General features: G+C 38.6%; 1 protein-coding gene across 2 annotated transcripts in view; it reads right to left on the bottom strand.

Moving 5' to 3' along the window:
* The window catches only part of WDR78 (WD repeat domain 78), a 135,880-nt gene that overhangs the window by 88,715 nt on the left and 20,340 nt on the right, over positions 1-26,825 (bottom strand). For both annotated transcript variants that reach the window (XM_008072200.2, XM_008072205.2), the window contains exons 3-5: positions 20,612-20,796; positions 19,330-19,442; positions 704-860 (exon numbers count right to left, since the gene is read on the bottom strand). In XM_008072200.2, coding sequence (XP_008070391.1) covers positions 704-860; positions 19,330-19,442; positions 20,612-20,796 — 455 coding nt within the window. The remainder of the gene's footprint in view (positions 1-703; positions 861-19,329; positions 19,443-20,611; positions 20,797-26,825) is intronic.

Here is a 26,825-nt window from a genome sequence, read left to right on the forward strand (position 1 = left end):
ATTCATTAATAAAGAGAAATAGAAACTGCTTTAATGCTGGGCTCGGTGGCTCAGCCTGTAATCCCACGCCTTTGGGAGGCTGAGGTGAGTGAATTGCTTGAGCCCGCAGGTTCGAGACCCGCTGGGCAGGCAAGACCTCATCTCTACAATAAATCAAAAAATTAGCAGGGCGTGGTAGCGCGCGCCTGTAGTTCCAGCTACTTGGAAGGCTGAGCGGAAGGATCGCCGGATCCCAGCTGGTTGAGGCTGTGGTGGCCGGGAGCGGCCACTGCACTCCAGTCTGGGCGACAGAGTGAGACTCCAACTCAAAAAAAAAAAGCTGCTTTAACATAGTAAATTCATTTTCCCCTTCTTAAGCTTTAAACATAAAAAGTCAGTTCTTTTTTTTTAAATGAAATACTTTATATATGTATAAGAAAGCGATAAGGACCTATATAAATACTTGGGAACTTCTTTTATTTCTTTTATTATTTGGCTTAGAAGTTCACCTAATTATTTAAAAATATGGTAAGGTTATGAGATCTTCCTCTAGAAAAATTTGCATACAAATAAACATTTACTTTCCATACAATTTCAATTATGTATATAATTTCACAGGAACATATCCAGGAATCCTCAAGGACCCTTCACAGAAACAAAGACAAGAACCCCTGGCTTAGCAATTGAATTACAGAAACAGTGACGACCACTGAGCCATACATACATTACTTTCTCAGCTTCTTCAGATTCTACAGACACCATGACTGTTGGCAAGTCAAAAAATCTCAGTGTTTCCGTCTCTGTGAGTATTATCTTTATATTCTTCTCCAGGTCTTCTTTTGTTATAGCTTTTTCAGGTATTGCTCTCATAACTCGCAAATCTAAAATACATGACTTAATAAAGATCATTTACTAATTGTTATTTTAATTTTCATTTTTTCTCCCTAGTCACCAACATACCATCATGAATCATACATTGCAGGTGACGTACATGGTCAAGGAACAGGCTATGCTATGAAATGTAGTCTGTCCAACATTTCCGAAGCCAAACTGGATCTTACAACCCATCAGCAATCTCCCTTGCTGACATATCAAGCCTATTCCAGTCTCACATCTAAAGTCATAACTCCAACGGTATCTCATTATACTACTCCGCAATGCTAACAGAGGAACTGGGGTTAGTGACTCTTGGTACTACCCAAGAACACGTAGGCAAGTATATCTGGGGGATATCATATGCGACCCTTCTTTGGGCTCTGAAGTTAACTTCTAATTTAGAGCTACAACAACCTTTTATTCCTCATTTGGCCCTCTTACTAGTGGTCTTTTAACTTAGATCACATTCTACTGCCAATGATTATCACAAGGAGGGAAAGGCACGGCTCTTAGAGAAGTCCTGGTTGACTACAGGAATAAAATGAACTCAATGTCTATACAAATAATACGTTAAAAAGAACTGACCATAAACCTTTAGGATAGTCGGGACTTAGTCCAAGGTCCTTAGAAAATTTTACTGAGGATAAAGTTTCAGGGCTAGTAAGTTTGAAATTGGTTATGTGGGTAATAAAGAGTCATGATGAGTCATGACGAGATACATGGATCAGAGGTTAATGTTTTCTATTAATAAAACGCTGTGAAACTGGGATCCATAAGCCCTTGGGATAGGTAAAGCTCGCATCGCTTCAGGAAAACAAGATTCCAGAACATACGCTTTCCTGCCTGAGCCTAGGGTTCAAGACCAGCCTGGGCAACTTGGCGAGACCTCGTCTCTACAATAAATCAAAAAAATTAGTCAGGAGTGGTGGTGCACACCTGTGGTTCCAACTACTTGGAAGACTGAGATGGAAGGATTGCCGGAGCCCAGCTGGTTGAGGCTGTGGTGGCCGTGAGCGTGCCACTGTACTCCAGCCTGGGTGTCAGAGAGAGGCTCCAACTCAGAAAAAACCAAAAAAACATACACTTTCCAGAGACTAAGGTTCAGTCTCCTCTTAAGAAGGTTCATAGCCTGAGAAAAACACCTTCCTTATAATCTAAAAAAAAAGTTATCAATTTCAAAAACCAATCATCAACATTTGGAAAGGCTAAATAAATTATGGAATACTCATCTGTATTTAGTGCATTTAAAAAGCAATTAAATATAAAAAATCATGAAAATATGCTTGTGATTAAATGTTAAATAACAGAGCAGTTCAGAACATAATCTACATTATGGTAATAATAATGTAGCATATTATACAGATGGACAGGGCTGGAAACAAACAACTTTAAATTGCTAATCTTCAGTACTAGGAGAGCTTTCTTTTTATTTTATTTTTATTTTTTTGATTTGGAGTCTCACTCTGTCACCCAGACTGGAGTGCAGTGGCCGCTCCCGGCTACCGCAGCCTCGACCTGTTGGGCTCCGGTGATCCTTCCGCCTCAGCCTTCCGAGTAGCCGGAATTACAGGCGCGTGCTACCACGCCCGGCTAATTTTTTGATTTATTGTAGAGATGAGGTCTCACCTGCCCAGGCGGGTCTCGAACCCGTGGGCTCAGGCAATTCACTCACTTCAGTCTCTCAAAGGCGCGGGATTACAGGCTGAGCCACCGAGCCCGGCAAGAGAGCTTTCTTTTTAAAAATATTCTTTCATCTTTATTATATGTGCTATAAATTCTTAAAGTAAAATAAAGATATGACTTATGTAAGTAAATCTGGCTAAGACAGACAAGACAAGCAAAAAGGTAAATGAATTATTCACATGGACACAATTTGAGGTATATGTAATTCATACTTTTTACTTCATCAATGAAGAAAACCAGAAGCAGACATTAAATAAGAAGTCTAAGGCCATACAGGAATACTGACAATTTTGAGACTAGAAATGTGGGTTCTTGATTCTCTGAGTTTTCTTGCTGCTAGACAACCAGATCTTCATTGACGACCTAGTTATATATACTTCAAAGTATCACTGTGGCATAGACATGCTAATTATAAAAATAAATGATTTCATGTCAGATGTATCACATGTATAGAACCTAATATAGTAACATCTCAGATATCTGTCATGAGTGGGGAAAGTAATAGTCTACCATTCATAGGCAAATAGGATTTCTGCCTGGATTTTGGTATCAGCATTTCCTGAATGTTGCTTGAATTTGATGCATAGTGAGAAACTACCCCAAATCAGGCTATAGAATCTGCCTATTTCATGGATTGGATCCCCTAACTCCAAACTGGTCATCCAGCAGATCCTGACTCCACCTGCCTTTCCATCCAGAAAAGAATCACAACGCCATCAATATACTTTGTCTGTTCCTCTTTACTGCCAGTGATGAACATCTCCCTGCTTGATGGTTCTTCCCAGAGCTGCTTCCCAAGCCCACTATGACGATCATGGCTCTTCCAGACCTTTACTCATGAAACCCCTTGAGCGTGTTGGTAGAGGCCGATGGTGGTCTAGAATCTTTAACCAACTGGTAGGTACATCTGTCAGATTTGGGAGTTTAACTGGAGATTTTTATCCATGATGTGACATTTTGGCTCTAACCCATTATATCTACCTTGCCATATTCTTCAATGAATTCAGAACTTGGTGGGGGAAAGGGATGCCATTTTTTGGCTGTTCTCGGAGACCCCCGTAGAGAGCAACCTAGGAAGACTTCCTTTACTTTATCTTCCTTCCATTTCCTTCTAATTTAATCTTCTGTGGGCCCGATACAATTACAGTACAACTGAGCTACAAACACAGTTCACTCTCACCCCTCTCACAAATGGATTATATGAGAATCAATATGCTTTATGAGTTCATGTCAAAGATATCCATTCCTTATTTACTGAGACCATCCAGAGACAACCGTTGCATAAGATGTTGTTTGTCTCCTACCTTGCAATTAAAACCACAAACTTTTCGAAGGATAAGTCTCCTTTTGGTTATACAGTCAAGCCACGGTTCTCAGAGGTTAGCATGCATCATAATCACCTAGGGGCTTGTAAAGATTGCTTGGACTAACCCATAGACTTTTATCAAAAACATTTAATAAACATCTTATTTTAGAATAGTTTTAGGTATTCAGAAAAGTCGCAAGAACATCACTAAGTTTCTATATACCCTATATTCCGTTTTCTCTGTTGATACTATGATACATTTAATGCAACTAATGAACCAATATGGATACTCTATCATCTAAAGTCTGTATTTATTCCAGTGTCCCTAGGTGTTAAATAATGTCACTTTCTGTTCCAGGATCTCATCCAAGATACCACATTACATTCAGTCATCATGTCTCCTTAGGCTTCTCTGTGACTGTTTCTCAGACTTCCCTTGTTTTTGATGAGTGAGAGGGTTTTGAGGAGTACTAGTCAGGTATTTTGTAGAATGTCCTTCAATTTGTGTTTGTCTGATGTTAGACAAGTGTTATGGGTTTCTGGGAGGAAGACTACAGAGGTAAAGTGTCATTCTCATCATATCATATCAAGAGCACACACTATCAACATAACTCATCGCTGATAGTATTAGCCTTGGTTACCTGGCTGAGGTAGTACTGGTCAGCTTTCTCAGCTTTTAAGTTAGTCTTCCCTTCTCCCCTTTATGTACTGTACTTTTTAGAAGAAAAGTCAACATGAAAAGCCCACACTTACAGGATGGGATGTTAATACCCACCTTCTTGAAGGAGGAATATTACATAATCATTTGACATTCTTCTGTACAGATTTGTCTACCTCTCCTCTTTATTTATTCAATATTTATATCAGTATGGCCTCATGGGTATTTATTTTATAATTTGGGCTATAATTCAATTTCACACTATTTTGTTGTTGAAATTGTTCTACCTTTTGCCATTGAGAGCTCTTTCTGTTAGCAGCTGTGATGCTCTTACATACCCCTTTTTTGTTGTTTGTTGTAGGGTTTTGTTTTGTTTTGTTTGGGCACTTCTTTACTTTTAGCTCATCTAAAAGTAAAGGGCATGAGGCATGGATTCATAACTCATTTTTTATTGTTGAATAATATTCCATTATATGGATGTACCATTGCTTGTTTATCCATTCACCTGTAGAAAGACATTTTGATCGCTTCTAGTCTTTTGCATTTATGATTAAGCAGCTAGAAACATTTGAATGCAGGTTTTTGTGTGAATATAAGTTTTCAGCTCATTTGAGTAAATATCAAGGTGCACAATTCCTGGTTTGTATGGTATGAGCATGTTTAGTTTTATAAGAAAGTATAAACTATCTTCCAAAGTGGTTGTACTCCTATGCATTCTGATCAGCAAGGAATGAGAGTTCCTATTCCTCCACATCCTTGCCAGCAATTGGTATTGTCCGTGTGTATGTGGTTTTTTTTAATTTTAGCCATTTTAATGGATGTGAGTGGTATCTCATTTTTGTTTTAATTTGTACTTTTCTAATGACAAATGAAACTAAGCATCTTTTTATATGCTTATTTGCCACCCATTTGGGTGAAGTAATTGTTCCAATTTTTGTTCATTTTTCTTTGGGTTAAATTTATTATTGTTCAATTTAGGAGTTGTTAATGCATTCTGGATAGAAGGCTTTTATCACATAGTTGATTTGCAAGTATTTTCTCCCAGTCTGTGACTTGTGTTTTCTTTCACTTAACATTGTCTTTCACAAAGTCAAATTTTTAATTTTCATAAAGTCCAATCTACCAATTTTTTCTCTCATAGACTGTGCTTTTGGTGCCTCTAAAATCTCACCACCAAAGCCAAGATTACACTGATTTTTTTTTTCCCAAGAAGTTTTATACTTTGGGCATTTTACATTTAGGTCTACAGTCCATTTTGAGTTAATTTTTGAGTAAGATGTAAGGTCTATTTCTATGTATTTTTTTCTCACATGGATGTACAATTGCTCCATCAAAGTTTATTGAATTGACTTGGTGATTTTTTTCAAAAATTAGTTCATGATATTAGTGTGGGTCTGTTTCTTGGCTCCGTATGCTGTTTTATTGATCAATGTACTTGATTATAATAGCTTTAAACTTGTGCTTGAGATTGGGTAAAGGGAGTCCTCCAACTTTTTCCTTTATCAGAGTTGTGTTGACTGTTCTAGAGTTTGTTGATATCTATAAAATATATTGCAAATTACAGAGTTTGTTGATATCTATAAAATATATTGCAGGGATTTTGATTAAGATTGGATTGAATCTATACATACAATTGCAAAGAGTTGATATCTTTACAATATTGAGATTCCAACTCATGAACATGGACTCCATTTATCTAGATTTTTAAAACTTCTTTCATTCTTGTTTTATACTTTCCTACATACAGATTATGTCAATATTTTGTTAGATGTATACTTATTTTTTCTGATGCTTCTGTAAATGGTACTGCTTTTTAAATTTTCAAATTCAATTGTTCATTGATGACATATAAAAAGATAGTTTGCTTTATATAGTGACCTTGTATCCTACAATGCTGTGGGATGCAAGCTTATTAGAATCAGATGGGTTTTTGTGTCTGTGTTTTCCTAAGAATTTTCTACACAGATTTTGATGTCATCTGTAAATATGGACAGTAGTCTTACTTTCCAATCTGTATTTTTTTCCTTTTTTAAAAAAATAAAGCTAGTGTCATTTTGCCTGTGTCATAATTTTCTAAATATCTTATTTTAAAATAATATTCGAGTTGAAATAGTTTAAGAAGGTATTTTATAATATCATGTATTTTTATGTATATGTAATTTTAATTATAAACTGATCATTTATAATTGTGTATATTTAGGGGGTACAAAGTGATTTTATGAATAAAATGTGAAATAATTAAATCAAATTAGTTAACATATCCATCATCTCAAATACTTATCATTTTTGTGATGAGAACATTTTAAATTTCTTTCTTTTCAATTTTGAAATGTACAATGCTTGGCTAGGCATGGTGGCTCATGCCTGTAATCCTAGCATTTTGGGAGACTGAGGCAAGAGGGCTGCCTGAGACCAGGAGTTTGAGACCAGCCTGGGCAACACAGCAAGACATCATCTTTACAATAAATAAATAAAAATTAGCTGGGTATGGTGGCAGGCGCCTGTAAAGTCCCAGCTACTTTAGAAGGCCGAGGCAGAAAGATTGTCTGAGTCCAGCAGGTGGAGGCTATGGTGCCATGATCCCATGATTGTGCCATTGTACTCCAGCCTAGGTGACAGAGTGAGACTCTGACTCAAAACAATAAATGTATAATACTCTATTTTCCACTATATTCATCACATTAAACCTAAAAAAAAAAAAAACAAACCCATATTCCTACTGAGATTTTGTACCTTTTGATCATTATCTCCCCATTCCTCTAAACCCCCAGCCTCCGTGACCATCATTCTACACTTTGCTTCTGAGATCAACTGTTTTAGATTCTAAGTACAAATGAGAACTGTGCCTGGTTTATTTCACTTAGCACAATGTTCTCCAATTCTATCCATGTTGTCACAAATGACAGAATGTCCTACTTTTTTAAGGCTGAATAGTATCCCATTGTGTAAATTAGCCAATTTTCTTTATCCATTCATCTGTTGATGAACATAGGTTGATTTCAGAACTTGGCTATTGTGAACAGTGCTGCAATGAACATGGGAGTGCAGACATAGACAGACTGATGTCAAATCTTTCTGATGAATACCAGAAGTAAGATTGTTGGATCATATGGCAATTCTATTTTTAGCTCTTTGAGGAAACTACATACAGTTTTCCAAAATGGCTGTACTCGTTTACATTCCCATCAACATTGTATAAGGACCCCCTTTTCTCCTCTTCCTTGCCAAGACTTATTTTTCATCATTTTCATAACAGCATTCTGACAGGTGTAAGATGATCTATCATTGTGGTTTTAATTTGCATTTTCTTAATCGTTAGAGAAGTTGAGCATCTTTTCATATATCTATTGACCATTTGTATGTCTCTTTTTGAGAAACATCAAATCAAAATCCCTTGTCCATTTTTTGTTTTTTTGGTTTTCTTTGAGTTGGAGTCTCACTCTGTGGCCCAGGCTGGAGTGCAGTGGCACGCTCACAGCCACCACAGCCTCAACCTACTGGACTCAGGTGATCCTTCTACCTCAGTCTTCCAAGTAGCTGGAACTACAGGGCTGCGCTACCACGCCTGGCTAATTTTTTGATTTATTGTAGAGATGAGGCCTTGCTGCCCAGGCGGGTCTCGAACCTGCGGGCTCAGGCAATCCACTCATCTCAGCCTCCCAAAAGTGCGGGATTACAGGCTGAGCCACCAAGCCCGGCTCCTTGACCATTTTTTAATTGGATTTTTTGTTTTCTTGTCATTGAGTTGTTTGGGCTCCTTATACAGTTTGGATCTTAATGCCTCATTGGATGTTTGGTTTGCAAATATTTTCTCCCAAACTATAAGTTGTCTCTTCATATTGTTGTTTCCTTTGCTGTGCTGTGCTTAGTTTGATGTAATCCCATTTGTCTATTTTTGCTTTTGTTGTCGGCACTTTTAGGGTCATATCCAAAAAAGCAATTGCCCAGATCAATGTCATGGTAGTTTTACAGTTTCTGGTCTTATGTTCAAGTTTTAATTCATTTTAAGTTGATTTTTTATAGGGTGTGAGACAAGAGTCTAGATTCATTCTTCTGCATATAACTATTCAGTTTTCCCAACATTGCTTGCTGAAGAGACTATCCTTTTCTCATTGTATATTCTTGCCACCTTTATCAAAAATCAATTAGCTGTACATGTGTAGGTTTATTTCTGAGCTATTTTGTTCCATTGGTCAGGCTATTTTTTTTTTTTTTTTTTGCCAGTACAATGCTGTTTTAATTACTATGGATTTGTAGTATAGTTTGGAATCAGGTAGTAGGGTCAAGTGTGATGGCTCATATCTGTAATCCCAGCACTTTGGGAAGTTGAGGCAGGAGAATTATTTGACCCCAGGAGTTTGAGAACAGCCTAGGCAACATAGTTAAGATCCTGTCTCTACAAAAAAATACAAAAATTAGCTGGCCATGGTGGTACATGCCTGTAGTCCCAGTTACTCAGGAGGCTGAGGCCAAAGGAACACTTGAACCCAGGAAGTCAAGATTGTGGTGAGCCGGAATTGCACAACTGCACTTCCAGCCTGGGCAGGAGAGGAAGATTCTGCCAAAAAAAAAAAGAGAGTAAGGAAGGAAGGAAGGAAGGCAGGCAGGCAGGCAGGGAGGGAGGGAAGGAAAAAGGAAAAAGAAAAAAGAAAAGGAGCCAGGCTTGATGGCTCAGCCTGTAATCCCGCACCTTTGGGAGGCTGAGGTGAGTGGATTGCCTGAGCCCGTGGGTTCGAGACCCGCCTTGGCAGGCGAGACCTCATCTCTACAGTAAATCAAAAAAATCAGCCGGGCGTGGTAGCGCGTGCCTGTAGTTCCAGCAACTTGGAAGGCTGAGGCGGAAGGATCACCGGAGCCCAGCAGGTCGAGGCTGCGGTGGCCGAGAGCAGCCACTGCACTCCAGTCTGGGTGACAGTGAGACTCCAACTCAAAAAAAAAAAAGAAAAAAGAAAAGGAAAGAAAGAAATCAGGTAGTAGATTTTTTTTTTTTACTTTGCTTTGTTCTTTTTTGCTCATAATTGCCTTGGTTATTTGAAATTTTTTTGTGGTTCCGTATGAATTTTTGGATTGATTTTTTGTATTTCTATCCAAATCTTAATGACTTTTTTTTACAGAAATAAAAAAAATTATAAAATTTGTTTGAAGCCACAAAAGACTCCAACACTTAGATTTTGATAGGGATTGCAATTAAAGCTGTAGGTCACTTTGAGTAGTATGAACATTTTAACAATATTAATTCTTCCAATCTATGAATATGGAATATCTTTCTATTTATTTGTGTCTTCATCAATTTCTTTGATAAATGTTTTATAGTTTCCAGTGTACATGTCTTTCACCTCCTTGGTTAACTTTATTCCTAAGTTCTCTGATTTTTTTGTAGCTGTTGTAAATGTGCTTATTCTCTTGATTTACTTTTCAGATTGTTTGCTAGCATATAGAAATGCTACTGATTTTTGTCTATTGTGTGATAGCCTATATTTAATGAAATATACATGTGAAATTTCAAGGCCTCCCTCTGCTCCTTCCCCATGCTGCATACTGTCTTGTTTTGTTTTTTTGGGTTTTTTTTTTTTGGTCTCTAGTTTGAACACAGTTCCCCACTACCACAAATTATGCAGTTAAGCTTCCCACATTTGGGGAAATCCCAGGGGTCAGCCCATCGAGAGTACAGTGGATAAGCTTCCCCCTGGGAAAACCATCTTTGTGATCATGGTCCCTCCCCTGCCAGGTAATTATGCATACAGATTCTTAAAATACAAGAACATATGGAGTAGAAGATGAAGAGTGGATAAGATGAGGTATAAAAAGTTAAGTCTAACATACACGATCTCAATCAAGCAATTGATCTTAACAAAACAAAAATATATGCACAAAGGAAAGAAATATGTCAAAATATTTGGCCTGATGTGGTGGCTCACGCCCACAATCCCAGCACTTAGGGAGGCCAAGGCAAGAGGACCGCCCAAGCCCAGGAGTCTGAGACCAGCCTAGGCAACACAGAGAGACCTCATATCCATAAAAAAGGTCAAAAAACCAACCAGCCATGGTGGTGCACACCTGCAGCTCCAGTCATCTGGGAGGCTGAGGTGGAAAGACCACCTGAGCTCAGGAGGTTGAGACTGTGGCGAGCAGTGATCGTGAGCAGTGATTCAGCTTGGGTGACAGAGTAAGACCCAGCCCCAAAAAAATAAAAAGAAGGAAGGAAAGAAGGAAGGAAAGAAGGAAGGAAGGAAGGAAGGAAGGAAGGAGTATTGGTTTTCTATCCTGCAACTTTACTGTATTAGTTCATATGGTTTTTGTCCTTCATCCTATCAATGTGATGTATCATATGTATTAATTTGCATATGTTGAAACATTCTTGCATCACAGGGACAAATTCTACCGTTTGTGCTGGATGATCCTGTCAATGTATAGTTGAATCCAGTTTGCTAGTATTTTGTCAAGGATTTTTGCATCTATGTTCGTCAAAGAGATTGGCCTGTAATTTTCTTTTCTTATAATGTTCATGTCTGGCTTTGGTCTCAGGATAAAGCTGGCCTTGTGAAATAAGTTCAGAAGTGGTCCCTCCTTGAAACCCAATCTGCAACCCTGCCCAACTGCAGATACCAAGTAGCAGAACTGCCTAGCCAGGGAATATATTCTATGATCAACCTGACCAGAAGCCACTGAAGTACCCAGACAGCAGTTCCCCCTGATAACAGAGCCCAGCCAGGGGTCCCACTGGGCAGTGGAAACCTAATTTATTAATTTTATATGGCTCTTTTTTTCTAACATATACACTTGGTGCTATAAATTTCCCTTTAAAAATGGCATTTTCTGCACCCCAAAATTTAGATGAGTTGTATTTTCATTTTCATTTAGTTCAAATTAATTACTTTTAAATGTCTCTTGAGACTTCTTCTTTGACCCATAGGTTATTTATAATTGTGTGGTTTAATCCACAATGTTTGGGAAATTTCCAGCTATCTTTCTTTTGATTTTTAGCTTATTTCTGTCATCACCTGAGTACATACTGCATATAATTTCTATTTTTTTTGATTTATTGAAATGTTTTATGCGGTCTACAGAATGTGGTCTGTCTTGGTGAATGTTTTGTGTAAGCGTGGTGATGTGTTAAATGGGAATACTCTATACATATCAGGTAGTGGTTGATAGTGCTGTTCATGTCATTCTTACTGACTCTGCCAGCTTGATCCAGCAAATGCAGACAGAGGCTGTTAAAGTCTCCAGTTGTAATAGTGTAATAGTGAATATGCTTATTTCTCTTTTCAGCTCTATCATGAGTTTTTGCCTCATGTATTTCTATGCTTTGTTGATAGGTGCATAAACACTTAGGATTATGCCTTATTGTAAAATTGACCATTTCATCATTTCATAATTTCGGTCTATGTCTGATAATCTTCCTTATTCTGAAGTGTGCTATATCTGCCATTAATGCAGCTATAACAGCTTTCATTAAATTACTGTTATTTTGTTATATCACCAACTTTTTACTTTTTTTTTTTTTTTTTGAGTCAGAGTCTCATTCTGTCACCAGACCAAACCTTTTACTTACAATCTATTTGTACCTTTATATTTAAAGTGGGTTTTATATAGACTGCGTATAGTAGGGTCTTGCTTTTTATTTTTTGTTTTTAATTGCCCTGTCGATCTCTTTGAACTGATATGTGTAGACCACTCACATTTAAAGAGCCTACTCATACACTTGGATTAAAATCTAGCAACTTTGTATTTGTCTTCTATTTGTTTATTTTATTACTTCTTTTCCTCCCTTCTCTGGTTTAAATTAAGCATTTTTTAAAAGTTTCATTTTATCTCCTTTCTTGGCATAACATTTACATTTCTTTTTATAAACTTTTTTAGTAGGTTTTTCCAGGGTCTACAATATACATGTAAAAACATGTAAAAACAATCTACATCATAAGGCCAGGTATGGTGCCTCATGCCTGTAATCCCAGCGCTATGGGAGGCTGAGGAAGGAAGACTGCTTGAGCCCAGGGGCTCGAGACCAGCCTAGGCAATATAGCGTGACTTTGTCTCTACAAAAAAGTTTAAAAATTAGCCAGGCGTGGTGGTGCATGTCTGTAGTTCCAGCTACTTGGGAGACTGAGTTGGAAGGATCACCTGAGCCCAGGAGGTCAAGGGTGTGATGAGCCGTGACGGCACTACTGCACTCCAGTCTGGGCAACAGATTGCAGCCTCTCCTCAAAATCATTATCATCATCATCATCATCATCACCCACTTAAGCTGGGTGCATTGGCACACGTCTGTAGTCTCAGGCACTCAGGAAACTGAGGCAGGAGGATTGCTTGAGCCCAGGCCTAAGTTCAGGGCTGCAATGAGCTTTGATTGTACCACTACACTCCAGCCTGGGTAACAGAACAAGAAGCTGTCTTCAAAAAAAAAATAAAAAAATTCCTACATCTACCTTCCAATAACACTGCAACACTTCATATATAGTGCAGGTACATTATAACAGAGTATTTCCAATTCCTTCCTCCCATTTCTTATGACATTACTGTCATTCATTTCACTTATCCATATGTTATAAATATTTAAACATCTAAAAGATTTATCATTATAGCTTTGACAAAAAAATCCAGCTATCTTTTAGAGCAGATTAAGAATAAGACATTATTTAACCCTAATTTCTCCCTTTTCCAATGCACTTCCTTTCTTTATGTAAATCCAAGTTTTTCATCTAGATCATTTTACTTTTGCCTAAAGTTCTTTTAACATTTCTTTCAGAGCAGGTCTACTGGCAGTGAATTATCTCAGAATTTTGTTTGGGAAAATCTTCATTTATCTTTCATTCTTTTTTTTTTTTTTGAGTTGGAGTCTCATTCTGTAACCCAGACTGGAGTGCCGTGGCATGCTCCTGGCCACCGCAGCCTCAACCTGCTGAGCTCCGGTAATCCTTCTGCCTCAGCCTTCCAAGTAGCTGGAATTACAGGCGTGCGCTACCACGCCTGGCTAATTTTTTTTATTTATTGTGGAGATGAGGTCTTGCCAAGTTGCCCAGGTGGGTCTCGAACCCGCAGACTCAGGCAATTCACTTACCTCGGCCTCTCAAAGCGCGGGATTACAGGCTGAGCCATTGAGCCCGGCCTATCTTTCATTCTTGAAGGATAAATTTTCTAGTTAGAGAATTGTAGAATGTCAGTTTCAACACTTTAAAGATTTTTGTTCCTCTCTCTTCTTCTGGAGAAGCCCATTGTAATTTATATCCTTGGTATAGGTATCTTCTATAGGTATTCTTTCCTTCTGGCTTCCTTCAAGATTTCCTCTTTGTCTTTGGTTATATGGAATTTGAATATAATATTCCTAGGTTTTTTGTTTTTGTCTTGTTTTGATATTTATCTTGTTTGATATTCTCTAAGCTTTTGTATCTTTGGTTTCATGTCTGACAATTTGGGGATGTTCTCAACCAGAATTGCTGCAAGTATTCTTCTATCTCATTTTCTCTTTCTTCTTTTTTGGTATTCCAATTATACTTGTGTTACACTTTTTGATAGTGTCCCATAGTTCTTGGATGACTGTTCTATTTTTTTTACATTATTTTCTCTCTTTGCATTTTAATTTGGGAAGTTTTACTGACCTATCAAAGATAGTCTTCATTTCTATGACTGTATTTTTGATATCTAGCATTTCATTTTGACTCTTTCATATAATTTCACCTCTCCGCTAACATTACACATCTTGTATGTTGTATACTTTTTTCCATTAGTACTCTTTTTTTTTTTGAGTTGGAGTCTCACTCTGTCACCCAGACTGGAGTGCAGTGGCTGCTCCCGGCCACCGCATCCTCGACCTGCTGGGCTCCGGTGATCCTTCCGCCTCAGCCTTTCGAGTAGCCGGAATTACAGGCATGCGCTACCACACCCGGCTGATTTTTTAATTTATTGTAGAGATGAGGTCTCGCTGCCCAGGCGGGTCTCGAACCCGCGGGCTCAGGCAATCCACTCATCTCAGCCTCCCAAAGGCGTGGGATTACAGGCTGAGCCACCAAGCCCGGCTCATTAGCACTCTTAGCATATTAATCATAATTAGTTTAAATTCTCTGTCCAACAATTTTTAAATTTGTGTCATGGCTGAGTCTGGGTTTGATGCTTGTTTGATCGTTTAAGAATATTTTTTTCTTGCCCTTTCACATTCCTAATGACTTTCTGTGGAAAGTCAAACATATTGTATCCTGTCACAGATGCTCAGGTGAATAGGCTTTTAGCTTAAGAATTTACGGTAATTAGACTAGGGGTTTGGTTGTATTTAATATTGTTGTAGCTACAGGTATGAAGGCCTCCAAAGTCCTTGTTTTGTTTCCTCTCTTGGTTGTGGGGCTTCTTTTTGTATTGCTCCTTAGAAAAAGCCTGTGTCTTGCAACTCTTTTGGCTGTAATCCAGTATTATTACCCTGGAGGCTCATTGGTGGTAAAGTATGGAGAAGGGAAGTATACTATAAGCTAAGTTTTGGACTCTCAATGAACCTATTCCTTGGAGGTGTAGTGTCCACAAGTATTTCTGTTCCTACTCCAAGGGTATAATTTTCTTATTCCTGCCCTCACTTCTTTCTCTAACAACAATGTTGCCAATCCAATTCTTTAAAGCCCTGAACACTGCTCTAGTCTCTCCTAGTTAACAGAGGAAGGTTGATGCTAGGGTAGAATTCCTTTTTGCTAACTGAGATATAGTCTCTCCCACTCCTGCACCCCATCCCTAGACTAGGTCTTTGTTAGAAAGAAGAGACTGTGAGTATTTCAAGGTGGTTGTCCTTTCCCTCCCTAGCCAGAGCCACTAGTACCATATATCTTTCTTAGATCCTCACTGAAAGAATCTAGTCCATTCCTAGAATTCCCAGAATTCCATATAAGGGGGCGGCCCTCCCTTCTCTTGTGACTGTGATCCCCCAGGAATTGTTTACTCTCACACAATTGTTAACCAGTGTAATGCCCACAGCACATAGCTAAATTTCCACCTCAGGCTAAGTCTGCTCATCTTTAAGAAACAGAAAGTCCAAAAGACAGAATTCTCCTCTTGATCAGAGCAGCTAAACTGATGGGATCCAAGATGGCAGCTCACTTGACCTCTGAAGAACCTCTAACCTTTTTGTAATAGAATTTCAAAATGACACTCCCACCAGTGCCATGACTGTTGACAATCACCATGATAACAACCAAAAGAAACCATAAAAGGACAGTAGAAAGGTGGCACTCAGGTTCAAAGAAGTTCACTGCCCATTCCCAGAAAAGACATGAATATTCCTCCTTGTTTTTAATGTCCACCCTCTTCATTAGAAAAAACCCTATTTTTAATTCCCTCACCTCCCACCTGGTGAGAAGTTGATTTGAGAACCATGTTCCTGTTTCTCCACTTTGAGGCCATAGAATTGAAGCCTGTCCCATTTGACCTCACTTTCAGTTTCTTAAACTAGCTTTGTAACACTTGGCAGGAAAGAATTCCATTTTGGGGGCCAAGCCAACTTTGTCAGTCACACTAGTAAGCATTCAACCTTCAGCAATTTGTGAAAAAGAATCATTTACGTGTTCCCCTAGCTACGGTAAGCAAATCTTGGGAGATACATTTCTCTGAATTGTCTCTCTCCCCATCTCAAGGTGGTTTGCCCTGTCATCTCAGTTTTCTGATGAGTCCAAGAAAAGTTGATAATGTTCAATATGTCCAACTTTTTCCTACTACAAAACAGGAGTAATGACTTCTAAATTCTCTATGTGTTGGAGCTGAAACTGGAAGTCCATCCCCAGATTTTTGTTCAGCAGGCCTAGGTGAGGGTCTGAGAATTTGTGTTTCTAACAAATTCCCAGATGATGCTAACACTACTAGTCTGAGAAGTACACTGTAAAGAAGAGGTTCTCAAGTAAAGACTGCACATTTCTTATTACCTGGACATCTTTTAAAATTTTTGATGAGCAGGCATCATCCCATAATTATTAAATCAGAATTCTGGGCATGCAACCTAGGCATCAATATTTTGTAACACTCATTTAGAATCACCTGGGAAAATTGTAAATATATTTGTATCTAAAAGAATATTAGAGCAGACTATACCAGTTTGAAAACTGTTAAGTTTTCAGGAATTTTGTGAGCCAGTTGTTGAACACAGCCATTATTCAGAATTAAATTATATAAGCTTATAATTAAGTAAATTAAACAAGTCAGTTATATTTACATACAACATATTAAAAACAAAGAAAATAATTACTCAAGACTCATCACATCCCAATTATGATATTAAATTTTACTACTCTCTAAGCTCTTGTGGTTATTTAAAATATCTACTGAAGCTGGGCTCGGTGGCTCAGCCTGTAATCCCGCGCCTTGGGAGGCTGAGGTGAGTGGATTGCCTGAGCCCGCGGGTTCAAGACCCGCCTGGGCAACTTGGTGAGACCTCATCTCTACAATAAATCAAAAAATTAGCCGGGTGTGGTATCGCGCGCCTGTAGTTCCAGCTACTTGGAAGGCTGAGGTGGAAGGATCGCCGGAGCCCAGCAGGTCGAGGCTGCGGTGGCCGGGAGCGGCCATTGCACTCCAGTCTGGGCGACCGAGTGAGACTCCAACTCAAATAAATAAATAAATAAATAAAATGAAATATCTACTGTTATCTGTGTGGTGGTGTGTAACTAAGGATCTGCTCCCAACTTCCCATTCAGGAATTTTATGTTGGGAGTTTGAAACCTGCTGTGGTGAGAAGATTTATAACATGGAAATTGGCAAAAGCCACACATGAGGGTATTCCTTGCCCCAATACGGATAGTGTAACATTTACTAGCATACCACTGCTTAGGCCTAAACCCTGTTCCCAGATATCCCAATTCAATTTGCCTGAAGTAAGACTCAACCCTGGGAATTTTTTCAAGGCATACCAGATGATTTAAATGTACATTCAAGAGAGAGAAACAAGGGGATATGTACAGTGGCTCATACCTGTAATCCCAGCACTTTAGGAGGCTGAGGCAAGAGGATTGCTTGAGCCCAGGAGTTCAAGACCAGCCTAGGCAACATAGTGAGACCTCATCTCTACAAAAAAAAAAAAAAAATTAGCTGGGCATGATGGTACATGCCTGTAGTCCCAGCTACTTGAAAAGCTGAGGCAGAAGGATCACCTGAGCCCAGGAGGCTGAGGCTGCGGTGAGCCGTGATGCCACCCACCACTGCACTCTAGCCTGGGCCACAGAGCGAGACCCCAGACTTTAAAAAAAAAAAAAAATGTGAACAGCAGTGTTCTGGTCTAAAAAAGCCAGGTGGTAGAAGTAGAGTTGTTTAGGTGTCATTACTTTTAGAGGATGATTTTGTGGTTAGAATTCATCAGCAACTGGCCAAGATGATATACACATCTATATTTTTCCTTAAAGCTTCTGGAGGTGAATTTGTGTTACTTGTTTTTGTTTGTTTTTGAGATAGACAAGCAAAGGAAGACTTCAAGGCAAATCATTACATTACATAAAGAATTAGTCTTTATCCTAAATATACATTCTTTGAAGGGTTCTTAAAGCAGAGAAGGATGTGATTGAATTGTGTTTCTAAAAAACCATCCTGGATACAGTTTGAAAATATAGATTGGAAGGTGGCAAGAATGTATATACAGAAAGCTGGGGAGGTAATGACAATAATCCAATTCTCCCTGCCTCCTTCTGAGAGAAGGACCGTGGGTCTCTCCTGCAGCAGACATTGCTGTTTGGTTAAGTTTGTATTCTTAACCCCCTTCTCCCTTCCTTTGCCTCTTTCCATTAACAGAGGCTGAGAGATCAAGCAGTTAACTTTCCCAGCCTTTCTTGAAGCTAAGGATGGTCGTAACAAGTTTTGGCCAATGAGATGAAAGCAAAAATACAAAGGAATAGGGAAAACGTTTGGGAAATGTTTCACTTCCCCAATAAATAGAGACATGACTGGTGCTACCGCCTTTTTCCTTCTTTCTGCCTTTAATGTGAATAAAATGTCCAGAGCTGGGGAAGATGTTTCGAGACCATGAGGCAAGAGGAAAAGGCTTTAGGAAAGAGAATAGCAAAACTACCAATCCAGATACTAACAAAACTGAATTAAAAAAAAAACCCAAAAGTTATCTATCTCTTATCTTCATTTAATGTGGGAAAAATAAATATTTAAGTTCATGTTATTGGGTATTCTGTTACTTGTCAGAAGCATTCCTGTTCCTTCTCCTAATGCCAAAAGAGAAGAGCTCTTAATTTTCCAACGTCACAAGTATCCTCCCAGTTTCTCATTATCGTTAAAAGACATCCTTATTGCACTCCAAATCAAGTATCCTTCAACAATGTAACCATTTCTTACAGCACTTTTGATCATCCATTATTTCCTTATTCTTGTATCTTCATTTCCACAATCCTTTCCATATCCTTATGTTCTACCCTTCGCATGGACTAGGCTTTCCCTGGTTCTTCTCCTGACAAATAACTAATTATCCTAAAAAACCCAATTCAAAAGTCAGCAATATTTTTTGTGAAGTTTTTTTCTTTTTCACCTCAAAGGAGTTAATTACTCTTTCTAAATGTTCCCATCACACTCAGTGCATGTCATTATGAAATTGACCAGAAATATACCAGAATTATTTGTCTCCCAAGTTGAAGTTGAGCCTTAACACACAACCAGTGGTTCCTCAGGCTGATGATTGAAGAATCACCTTGGGAGCTTAAAGAGAGAGATTCCCCTGGTAGAGCTCATGTAGCTACTTCATAAGCCAACATCTGGGAATCTTTACCATACTTCTATAGTAGGTATGAGTATATTAATAATAGTAATAAGTCTATTAATTAAATAACTAATGGACTGTTACTGAAATTAAAAAGTACATTTTCATTACCTGTGAAACTGGTCAATTTTTCTCGTTTATAGGATGATTCTTCTAGGTCTTCTGCTATTGATTCAGTTGTTGATGCACTGGACTTGGAAACTGTACTGCTTCCTAAAACTGACCTTTAATAATGAATAACAATGTTATCATCTATTTAGATGTCCTTTATAGGCAATAAGATATATAAATTAGAACATATTATCAGATGGAGAAATCAAATATGCAATGATCATATAAACAAACAGATCAAATAAATTCATTTTTTAAATAATGAGTTGATTCTTAATGCTCTTTATAGAGAGTTTCATCAACAGAGGATAAACATGTCAAACCTATGCCTCTTCAGTGTTCTTCAATGAATTCCCAATACATTTAGTACAAAATTCCAAAACTCAGCCTACCAACCCAGCCTCCTCAGCTTTGTCATCACTCTCCCTATGCTTTTTATTTTTAAGTTCTTCAATCTTATGGAGCTTTTACTTCAGGGCCTCAGGCAGGAATACTTCCTTTCCTTTCATTTTTCACCTGGCTTCCTCTCATTGTTCGAATGCCATCTTATTCAATTTTAGTAAGGCCTGATTCAGATTTAATTTTAAAAAATACATGTACTCAGCAAGAAATCAATGAAAGATCCCCAAAATAATTTCCTTAAACATATGAACTTAACATTACTCCACGATGTTAATACTTTTTATTTCCTTTCTATTTAGCTTCAACTGCTCGCCAAGAGTGTGTGTCTTGGAATGTCCTTTGTTTCGCTGGGCATGCTCCTGTGTTTTGTATGCAATTCCAAGGCAAGCTCTGTAGCAGCACATAATTGCTGTGCATTAAAAATCAATCGTTAGGAGGATAGAGACATGTGTGGGAGAACAGGGAAAAAGGAGAGCCACCCCTTCCCATAAAATGCAGCACAAAAGAAGCTGAAGAAAACAGAAAAAAAATATGTCTGACAAGAATTTGTAATTAATTATATGTGACGTTAGTACCATCTTTTTTTACTCAGGTAAAAAAAATATATATGCGCGTGCGCGCGTGTGTGTGTGTGTGTGTGTGTACTCTCTCACCAATACTTGTTGTGGGTGTACAGGAACTCAGAAGATATGAAGGGCTCTGCATCAAATAAAAACATCTCTGTTTCATTAGATATGGCACACTAGGATGATAGATGGAAGGTGGAAGGAGACTGGAGACAACTGATATCTAAGTTACACAGATGCAATTTAAATGGAGAGGTTATATATATATATATATATATATAAAACATAGAAAAGAACAACTAAGTATACTCTACCTTGTAAACTGCCCTAACATATTAGGATTTGTGGTATTCTGATAAAGGGTATAGGAAGATATGAAGTCTGAGCCAAGCGATCCCTCCTGTGATGTAAAGAGTTTATTTGGCTTCGCTGGCCCAGTCTGTGGATCTGGATGGTAAAGGGGTCGAGGGGTAACATCAACTCCATTTATATCCAGCACCTGTGGGAAATGGTTATTTAAAGTGAAATGACTAAAAAAGTTGAGGCTTCTAAATAACAGGTCTTAGAAAACAGAAATAAGTATCGTAGAAAAGAGTAAGTATAATCTTCCTATGACAGGATAAACATGAATAACTGGATGATATAAAATTTTATGCTTAAAAAGTTTCTTAACATACATTTTCTTAAAATCTTATTCATGTTTACCTATATATATAAGATATAGGTAAATAGATACATACAATTTTCTAGACAGTTTTACTCTGTCATATAGGTTGGAATGCTGTGGCAGTCTTGAACTCTTGGGTTCAAGCAATCTTCCTGCCTCAGTCTCCTAAGTAGATGAGGTTACAGGAACACACCACCATGCCCAGCTAATCTATCTATCTTTCTTCCTTCCTTCCTTCCTTTCTCTCTCTCTCTCTTTCTTTCTTTTTCTTTCTTTCCTTTCTCTCTCTCTTTCTTTTAATGTAGAGACGGGGTCTTGCTTTGTTGTCCAAGCTGGTCTCAGACTCCTGGCCTCAAGCAATCCCCCTCCCACTTCAGCCTCCCAAAGTGTTGGGATTACAGGTGTGAGCCACCGTACCTGGCCCTATGTATAAGTAATATACATTAACTTCAGGAAAAATCAGAGAGCTAGAAAGATAATTCGTCCAGATTGTTCATATTCTGGTGTATTTAATATTGTATGTAGGCCAGGTGTGGTGGCTCATGCCTGTAATTCCAGCACTTTGGGAGGCAGAGACAAGAGGATTGCCTGAGCGAAGGAGTTCGAGACCAGCCTGAGCAACATGGCGAGACCTCAGTTCTACAATAAATCAAAACATTAGGCAGGCATGGTGGTGCATGCCTGTGGCTTCAGCTCCTTGGAAGGCCGAGGTGGAAGGATCACCTGAGCCCAGCAGGGCAAGGCTGCAGTGGCCGTGAGCATGCCACTGCACTCCAGCCTGGGCGACAGAGTGAGACGCTGACTCAAAAAAAAATTGTATGTATAAACTTCTTTAAAAACTCATTAACAAACATTTCCCAAGTTATTTTGTAGCTTTGTTTTACAACCATGCATGCAAAACAATTATTTGGTCAACAACGGACCACATATATGACAGTGGCCTCATAACATTATAATGGAGCTGAAAAGTTCCCAACACCTAGTGATGTTGTCGTCATCATAATGTTGTAGCACAACGCATTACTCATGAATTTGTGGTGATGACGGTGTAAACAAACCTACAGCCCTGCTAGTCGTATAAAAGCATAGCACACATGATTATGTATAATGTATAACATTTGATAATAACAAATGACTATGTCACTGGCTTATGTATTTAATACACTTTTTTTTTAGTCGGAGTCTCACTCTGTTGCCCAGGCTGGAGTGCGGTGGCACACTGCTCACGGCCACTGCAACCTTGACCTGCTGGGGTCAGGCAATTCTTCTGCCTCAGCCTTCCAAGTAGCTGGAGCTACAGGCACATGCCACCACGCCCGGCTAATTTTTTTTTTTTTTAATTGTAGAGATGAGGTCTTGCCAAGTTGCCCAGGTTGGTGTTGAGCCTGTGGGTTCAGGCAATCCTCTCACCTTAGTCTCCCAAAGTGCTGGGATTATAGGCGTGAGCCACCGTGCCCGGCCATTATACTTTTCATTGTTATTTTAAAGCATACTCGTATTTACTTGTTAAAAAAAAGTTTAGGCTGGGTGCGGCAGCCTGTAATCCCAGCACTTTGGGAGGCTGAGGCGGGAGGATTGCTTGAGCTGATTTCAAGACCCGCCTCGGCAACGTAGCAAGACCTACAAAAAAATTTTAAAATAGGTTGGCATGGTGGCATGTGCCTGTGTCCCAGCTACTTGAGAGGCTGAAGCAGAAGGATCGCCTGAGCCATGATCTTGCCACTGCACTCCAACCTGGGCAACAGAGTGAGACTCCAACTCGGAAATATAAAATAAATAAAAATTAACTATAAAACAGCCTCAGGCAGTTTCTTCAGGAGGTATTACCAAGGAAGGCATTGTCATCACAGAAGATGATGGCTACCTCCATGTTACCTTCTCCAAAGACCTTCCAGTGTGACAAAATGTGAAGGTCTATCAATAATGATATTGATAAAGTTGAACTTGCTTTTATATAATTATTCCCATTGTGGTTTTCTTTTGAAGGAATATCTCACCCAAGTCCTTTGAACACTGTTACTGAGAACTTTTTGTTACTGATAATATAGTTCATTAAATATTCTGAACATGCTCCTTTCAGTTGTATGAGTTGCAAATGTCTTCTTTCACTCTGAGGCTTGATTTTTATTTTTTAATTTTCCTTTAAAAAAATACTCCACTGGATAACTCTTATACAAGGCTTCATTTTTTTTTTCCAATGGCATATTTCTTTTTTTTGCATAGGAATCTCACTGTCTCCCAGGCTAGCATACAGTGGCACCCTCACGACCAAAGCAGCCTTGACCTGCTGGGCTCAGGCCATCCTTCCGCCTCAGCCTTCTAAGCAGCTGGAACCACAGCCATGCAACACCACGCCTGTCTAATTTTTTGATTTATTGTAGAGGTGAGGTCTCACCAAGTAGTCCTGGTCTCGAACCCCTGAGCTTAGGCAATCCTCTCGTCTCCACCTCCCAAAGTGCTGGAATTGCAGGCATGAGTCACCACACCTGGTTATTTGATGAATTCTTATTCTTAATGTGGTCAAATTTATGTTTTCCTTTTTGCTCTTCCATTCCTTGGTGCTCTAAATGTGTTGTTTAAGAACCATTTCCAATTCTGAAATCCTATATGTTGCTTTTCATATTTAGGTCTATAATATACCTGGAATTGAGTTTATATATAGCATGAGAAAGAACACCAATATGTTTTTATTGCATAAGAATACCCAATTGTCTCAGCAATAGTTTATTTTTTAAAATTCTGTCATTTTTGCATTACTCTGCAGTGCATACTTAGGATAGGTGTTCATATGTGTTCAGGTCTTTTGGAGTCTGTCTAGTCCTTGCTAATATCACACATTTTATTAAGTTTGGTATCTAGGAGAGCAAGTGCTTCCACCAAGTTTTTATGCAAGAGTGTCTTGGCTATTTTTTGTCTTCAGTGTTTTCATATAAATTTTAGAATTATTTTGACAGGTTTCTGGAAAAAAATAACAAATTTTTGAGATTTTGGTTAAAATTGCAAAGAAGTATAAATAAAAAATTTGCAGCAATTGATCTGTTTAAAATATTAACTCTTTCTATGCAAAAACATGGTCCTTGCTCTCTTTTTGTTTAGGTCCTCTTTAATGTCTTTCAGTAACATTTTATAATTTTAAAAATATTGATATGTGCATCTTTTGCTATATTTTTCCACAAGTGCTCGATAAATTTTAGTGTGGTTATAAATTGTATCATTTAAAAACATCTAATTTTTGACTGGGTCCAATAACTCACGCCTGTAATCCCAGCACTTTGGGAGGCTGAAGTGGGAGGATTGCTCTAGCCCAGGAATTTGAGATCAGTCTGGGTAACACAGAGATTCCATCTCTACAAAAAATGTAAAAAATTAGCTGGACGTAGTGGCACACTCCTGTAGTCCTAGCTACATGAGAATCTGAGGTGGAAGAACCACTTGAGCCCAGGAGTTTGAGGCTGCAGTGGGCTATGATTGCAGCCCTGCACTCCAGTCTGGGTTTTAGAGTGAGACCACATCTTTAAAAAATAAAAACGAATAAGGTAAAAAATAAAATTTTTGAACTATTTGTTGCTAGTATATAGATATTTAATTGTATTTTTTGATTTGATATCCAATAAACTTGCAAAACCTTCTTCTTAATGTAATAATTTATCAGTGGTTTTGCAGACAATATTATATGTAGACAATAAGTATAATCTACAAATATTCAATGTTTTGTTTCTCCCTTTCCAGTTTAAACCGTTCATTTCTTTTTCTTGCCAATTTGAACTGAGACTTCTAAGAATGTTGGAAAGAAGTGGGAGTCTTTTTTGAAATGCTTCACCAGTTGGATTTTACAGATGGCCTAAGTAAAATTAAGAAAGTTTCTTTTGGCTGGGCTCAGTGGCTCAGCCTGTAATCCCAGCACTCTAGGAGGCTGAAGCAAGTGGACTGTCTGAGCCTGCGGGTTCGGGACCCACCTGGGCAATGTGGTGAGACCTATCTCTACAATAAATTTTTTAAAAAATTAGCTGGGCATGGTAGTGTGTGCCTGTAGTTCCGGCTACTTGGAAGGCTGAGGCGGAAGGATCGCCGGAGCCCAGGAGGTTGACACTGGGGTGGCTGTGAGCATGCCACTACACTCCAGCCTGGGTGACAGAGTGAGACGCCAAATCAAAAAAAAAAAAAGAAAAGAAAAGAAAAAAAAGATTCTTTTTATTCCTGGTTTCAAAAGAATTTTAAAAATCATGAATATTAAATTTCATCAGCTATTTTCTGTCTGTATTGACATTATCATATGCTTTTTTTCTTTCAAGTTGCTAATGTGGTAAATTGGATTTTTAAATGTTAAATCAATCTTTATTTCTTGGTATGGTCCCAACTTCCTCATGATGTATTAGGCATTTTTGTTGTTATTGAATTTTACTACCTAATATTTTATTGAGGCTTTCTCTGTTTGCAAATAAGACTGGCTTATTATGTTTCTTTCTCATACTGTTGTACTCAGGTTTTGAATAAAGTGATGCTAGACTCATAAATGAGTTTTACAGTATTCCTACTTTTTGTGTTCTGTTTTCATACATGTGTGTTTGACATATACCACAAGTGAAGCCATATGGGTCTGGAATTATGAGGAGGGTTCACAAGAGATAGAGAAATTGAATTGGCTTTTCTGGGCCTGGAATTATGATTATTATTTTTTTTGAGTCAGGGTCTCACTGTCACCCATGCTGGAGCACGATCATGGCTCACCACAGCTTTAATCTCCTGGGCTCGGGCGATTTTTCCACCTCAGCCTCCTGAGTAGCTGGGACTGCATGCAAGAGCCGCCACCCCTGGCTAATTTTTTCATAAACCCAGAGTCTCACTATGTTGCCTAGGCAGGTCTGGAATCCTGGGTTTGAGCAATCCTCTTGCTTCAGCCTCCCCAAGTGCTGGGATTACAGGATGAGCCACCACACCCGGCCTGAAATTACCTCTGAAGGAAGATTTTAGAATTACTTATACAAATTTATTTAATAGCTTCCAGTTTTCTTTTTTTTTTCCATCTCTTTTGGTAAAGTGTATCGGGTTAAAAGATTTTTTTCCATTTTACCAAAATTTCCAACATTCAAAATGGGAATAAATCACATAAAATATGCACTAACTTTTAAAATAGCTTTTAAAGCGTGCAATTCCGTTGTTTTTAGTATATTCACAGATATGTGCAACTACAATTAATTTCAGAAACTTTTCACACTTGAAGGAGAGGCCCTGGGTCCTTTAACTATGACCCCACTGTGGCTTGATGTGTATACCCAAAGCCCATGTGTTGGGAATATAGTCCCCAGTATAGCAGTGTGGAGAGCTGCAATCTTTGGGAGGTGATTAGGTTATGAGGACTCTGTCCTCATGAATGGATTAACCCATTTGTGATTCATGGGTTATGGAGTGGATTAACGAGGTGGGTCAGTTGTCACAAGGGGAGTCTGTCATGAAAGCCATCTTGTCCATTACTTGCGAACCCCCTCAACACACGATGCCCTGGGCTCCCTCAGGACTCTGTTTCAGAGTCACCATCAGCAATAAGGCCCTCACTAGATGCAGTCCCTTGGCCCTGGACTTCCCAGCCTCCAGAACTGTAAGAAATAAAATTATTTTACTTATAAATTATTTAGTCTCAAGTATTCAGTCATAACAGGAAATAAACTAAGACAGGAAATCGGTACCAAGAAGTGGTGCTGTTGCTAATAACAAATACCTAAAAATGTGGTTGTGGCTTTGGAACTGAGTAATGGGTAGAGGATGGAAGAACTTGAAGGAATAGTCTAGAAAAAGCCTGTACTGACATAAACAGAGTGTTAAGGGTGATGCTGGCAAGGTCTCAGAAGACTAGGAAAGTCTGA

Source organism: Carlito syrichta, unplaced genomic scaffold (genome assembly GCF_000164805.1).
Source record: "Carlito syrichta isolate Samal-C Ts95f unplaced genomic scaffold, Tarsius_syrichta-2.0.1 Scaffold314875, whole genome shotgun sequence".
NCBI classification, from domain to species: Eukaryota; Metazoa; Chordata; class Mammalia; order Primates; family Tarsiidae; genus Carlito; species Carlito syrichta.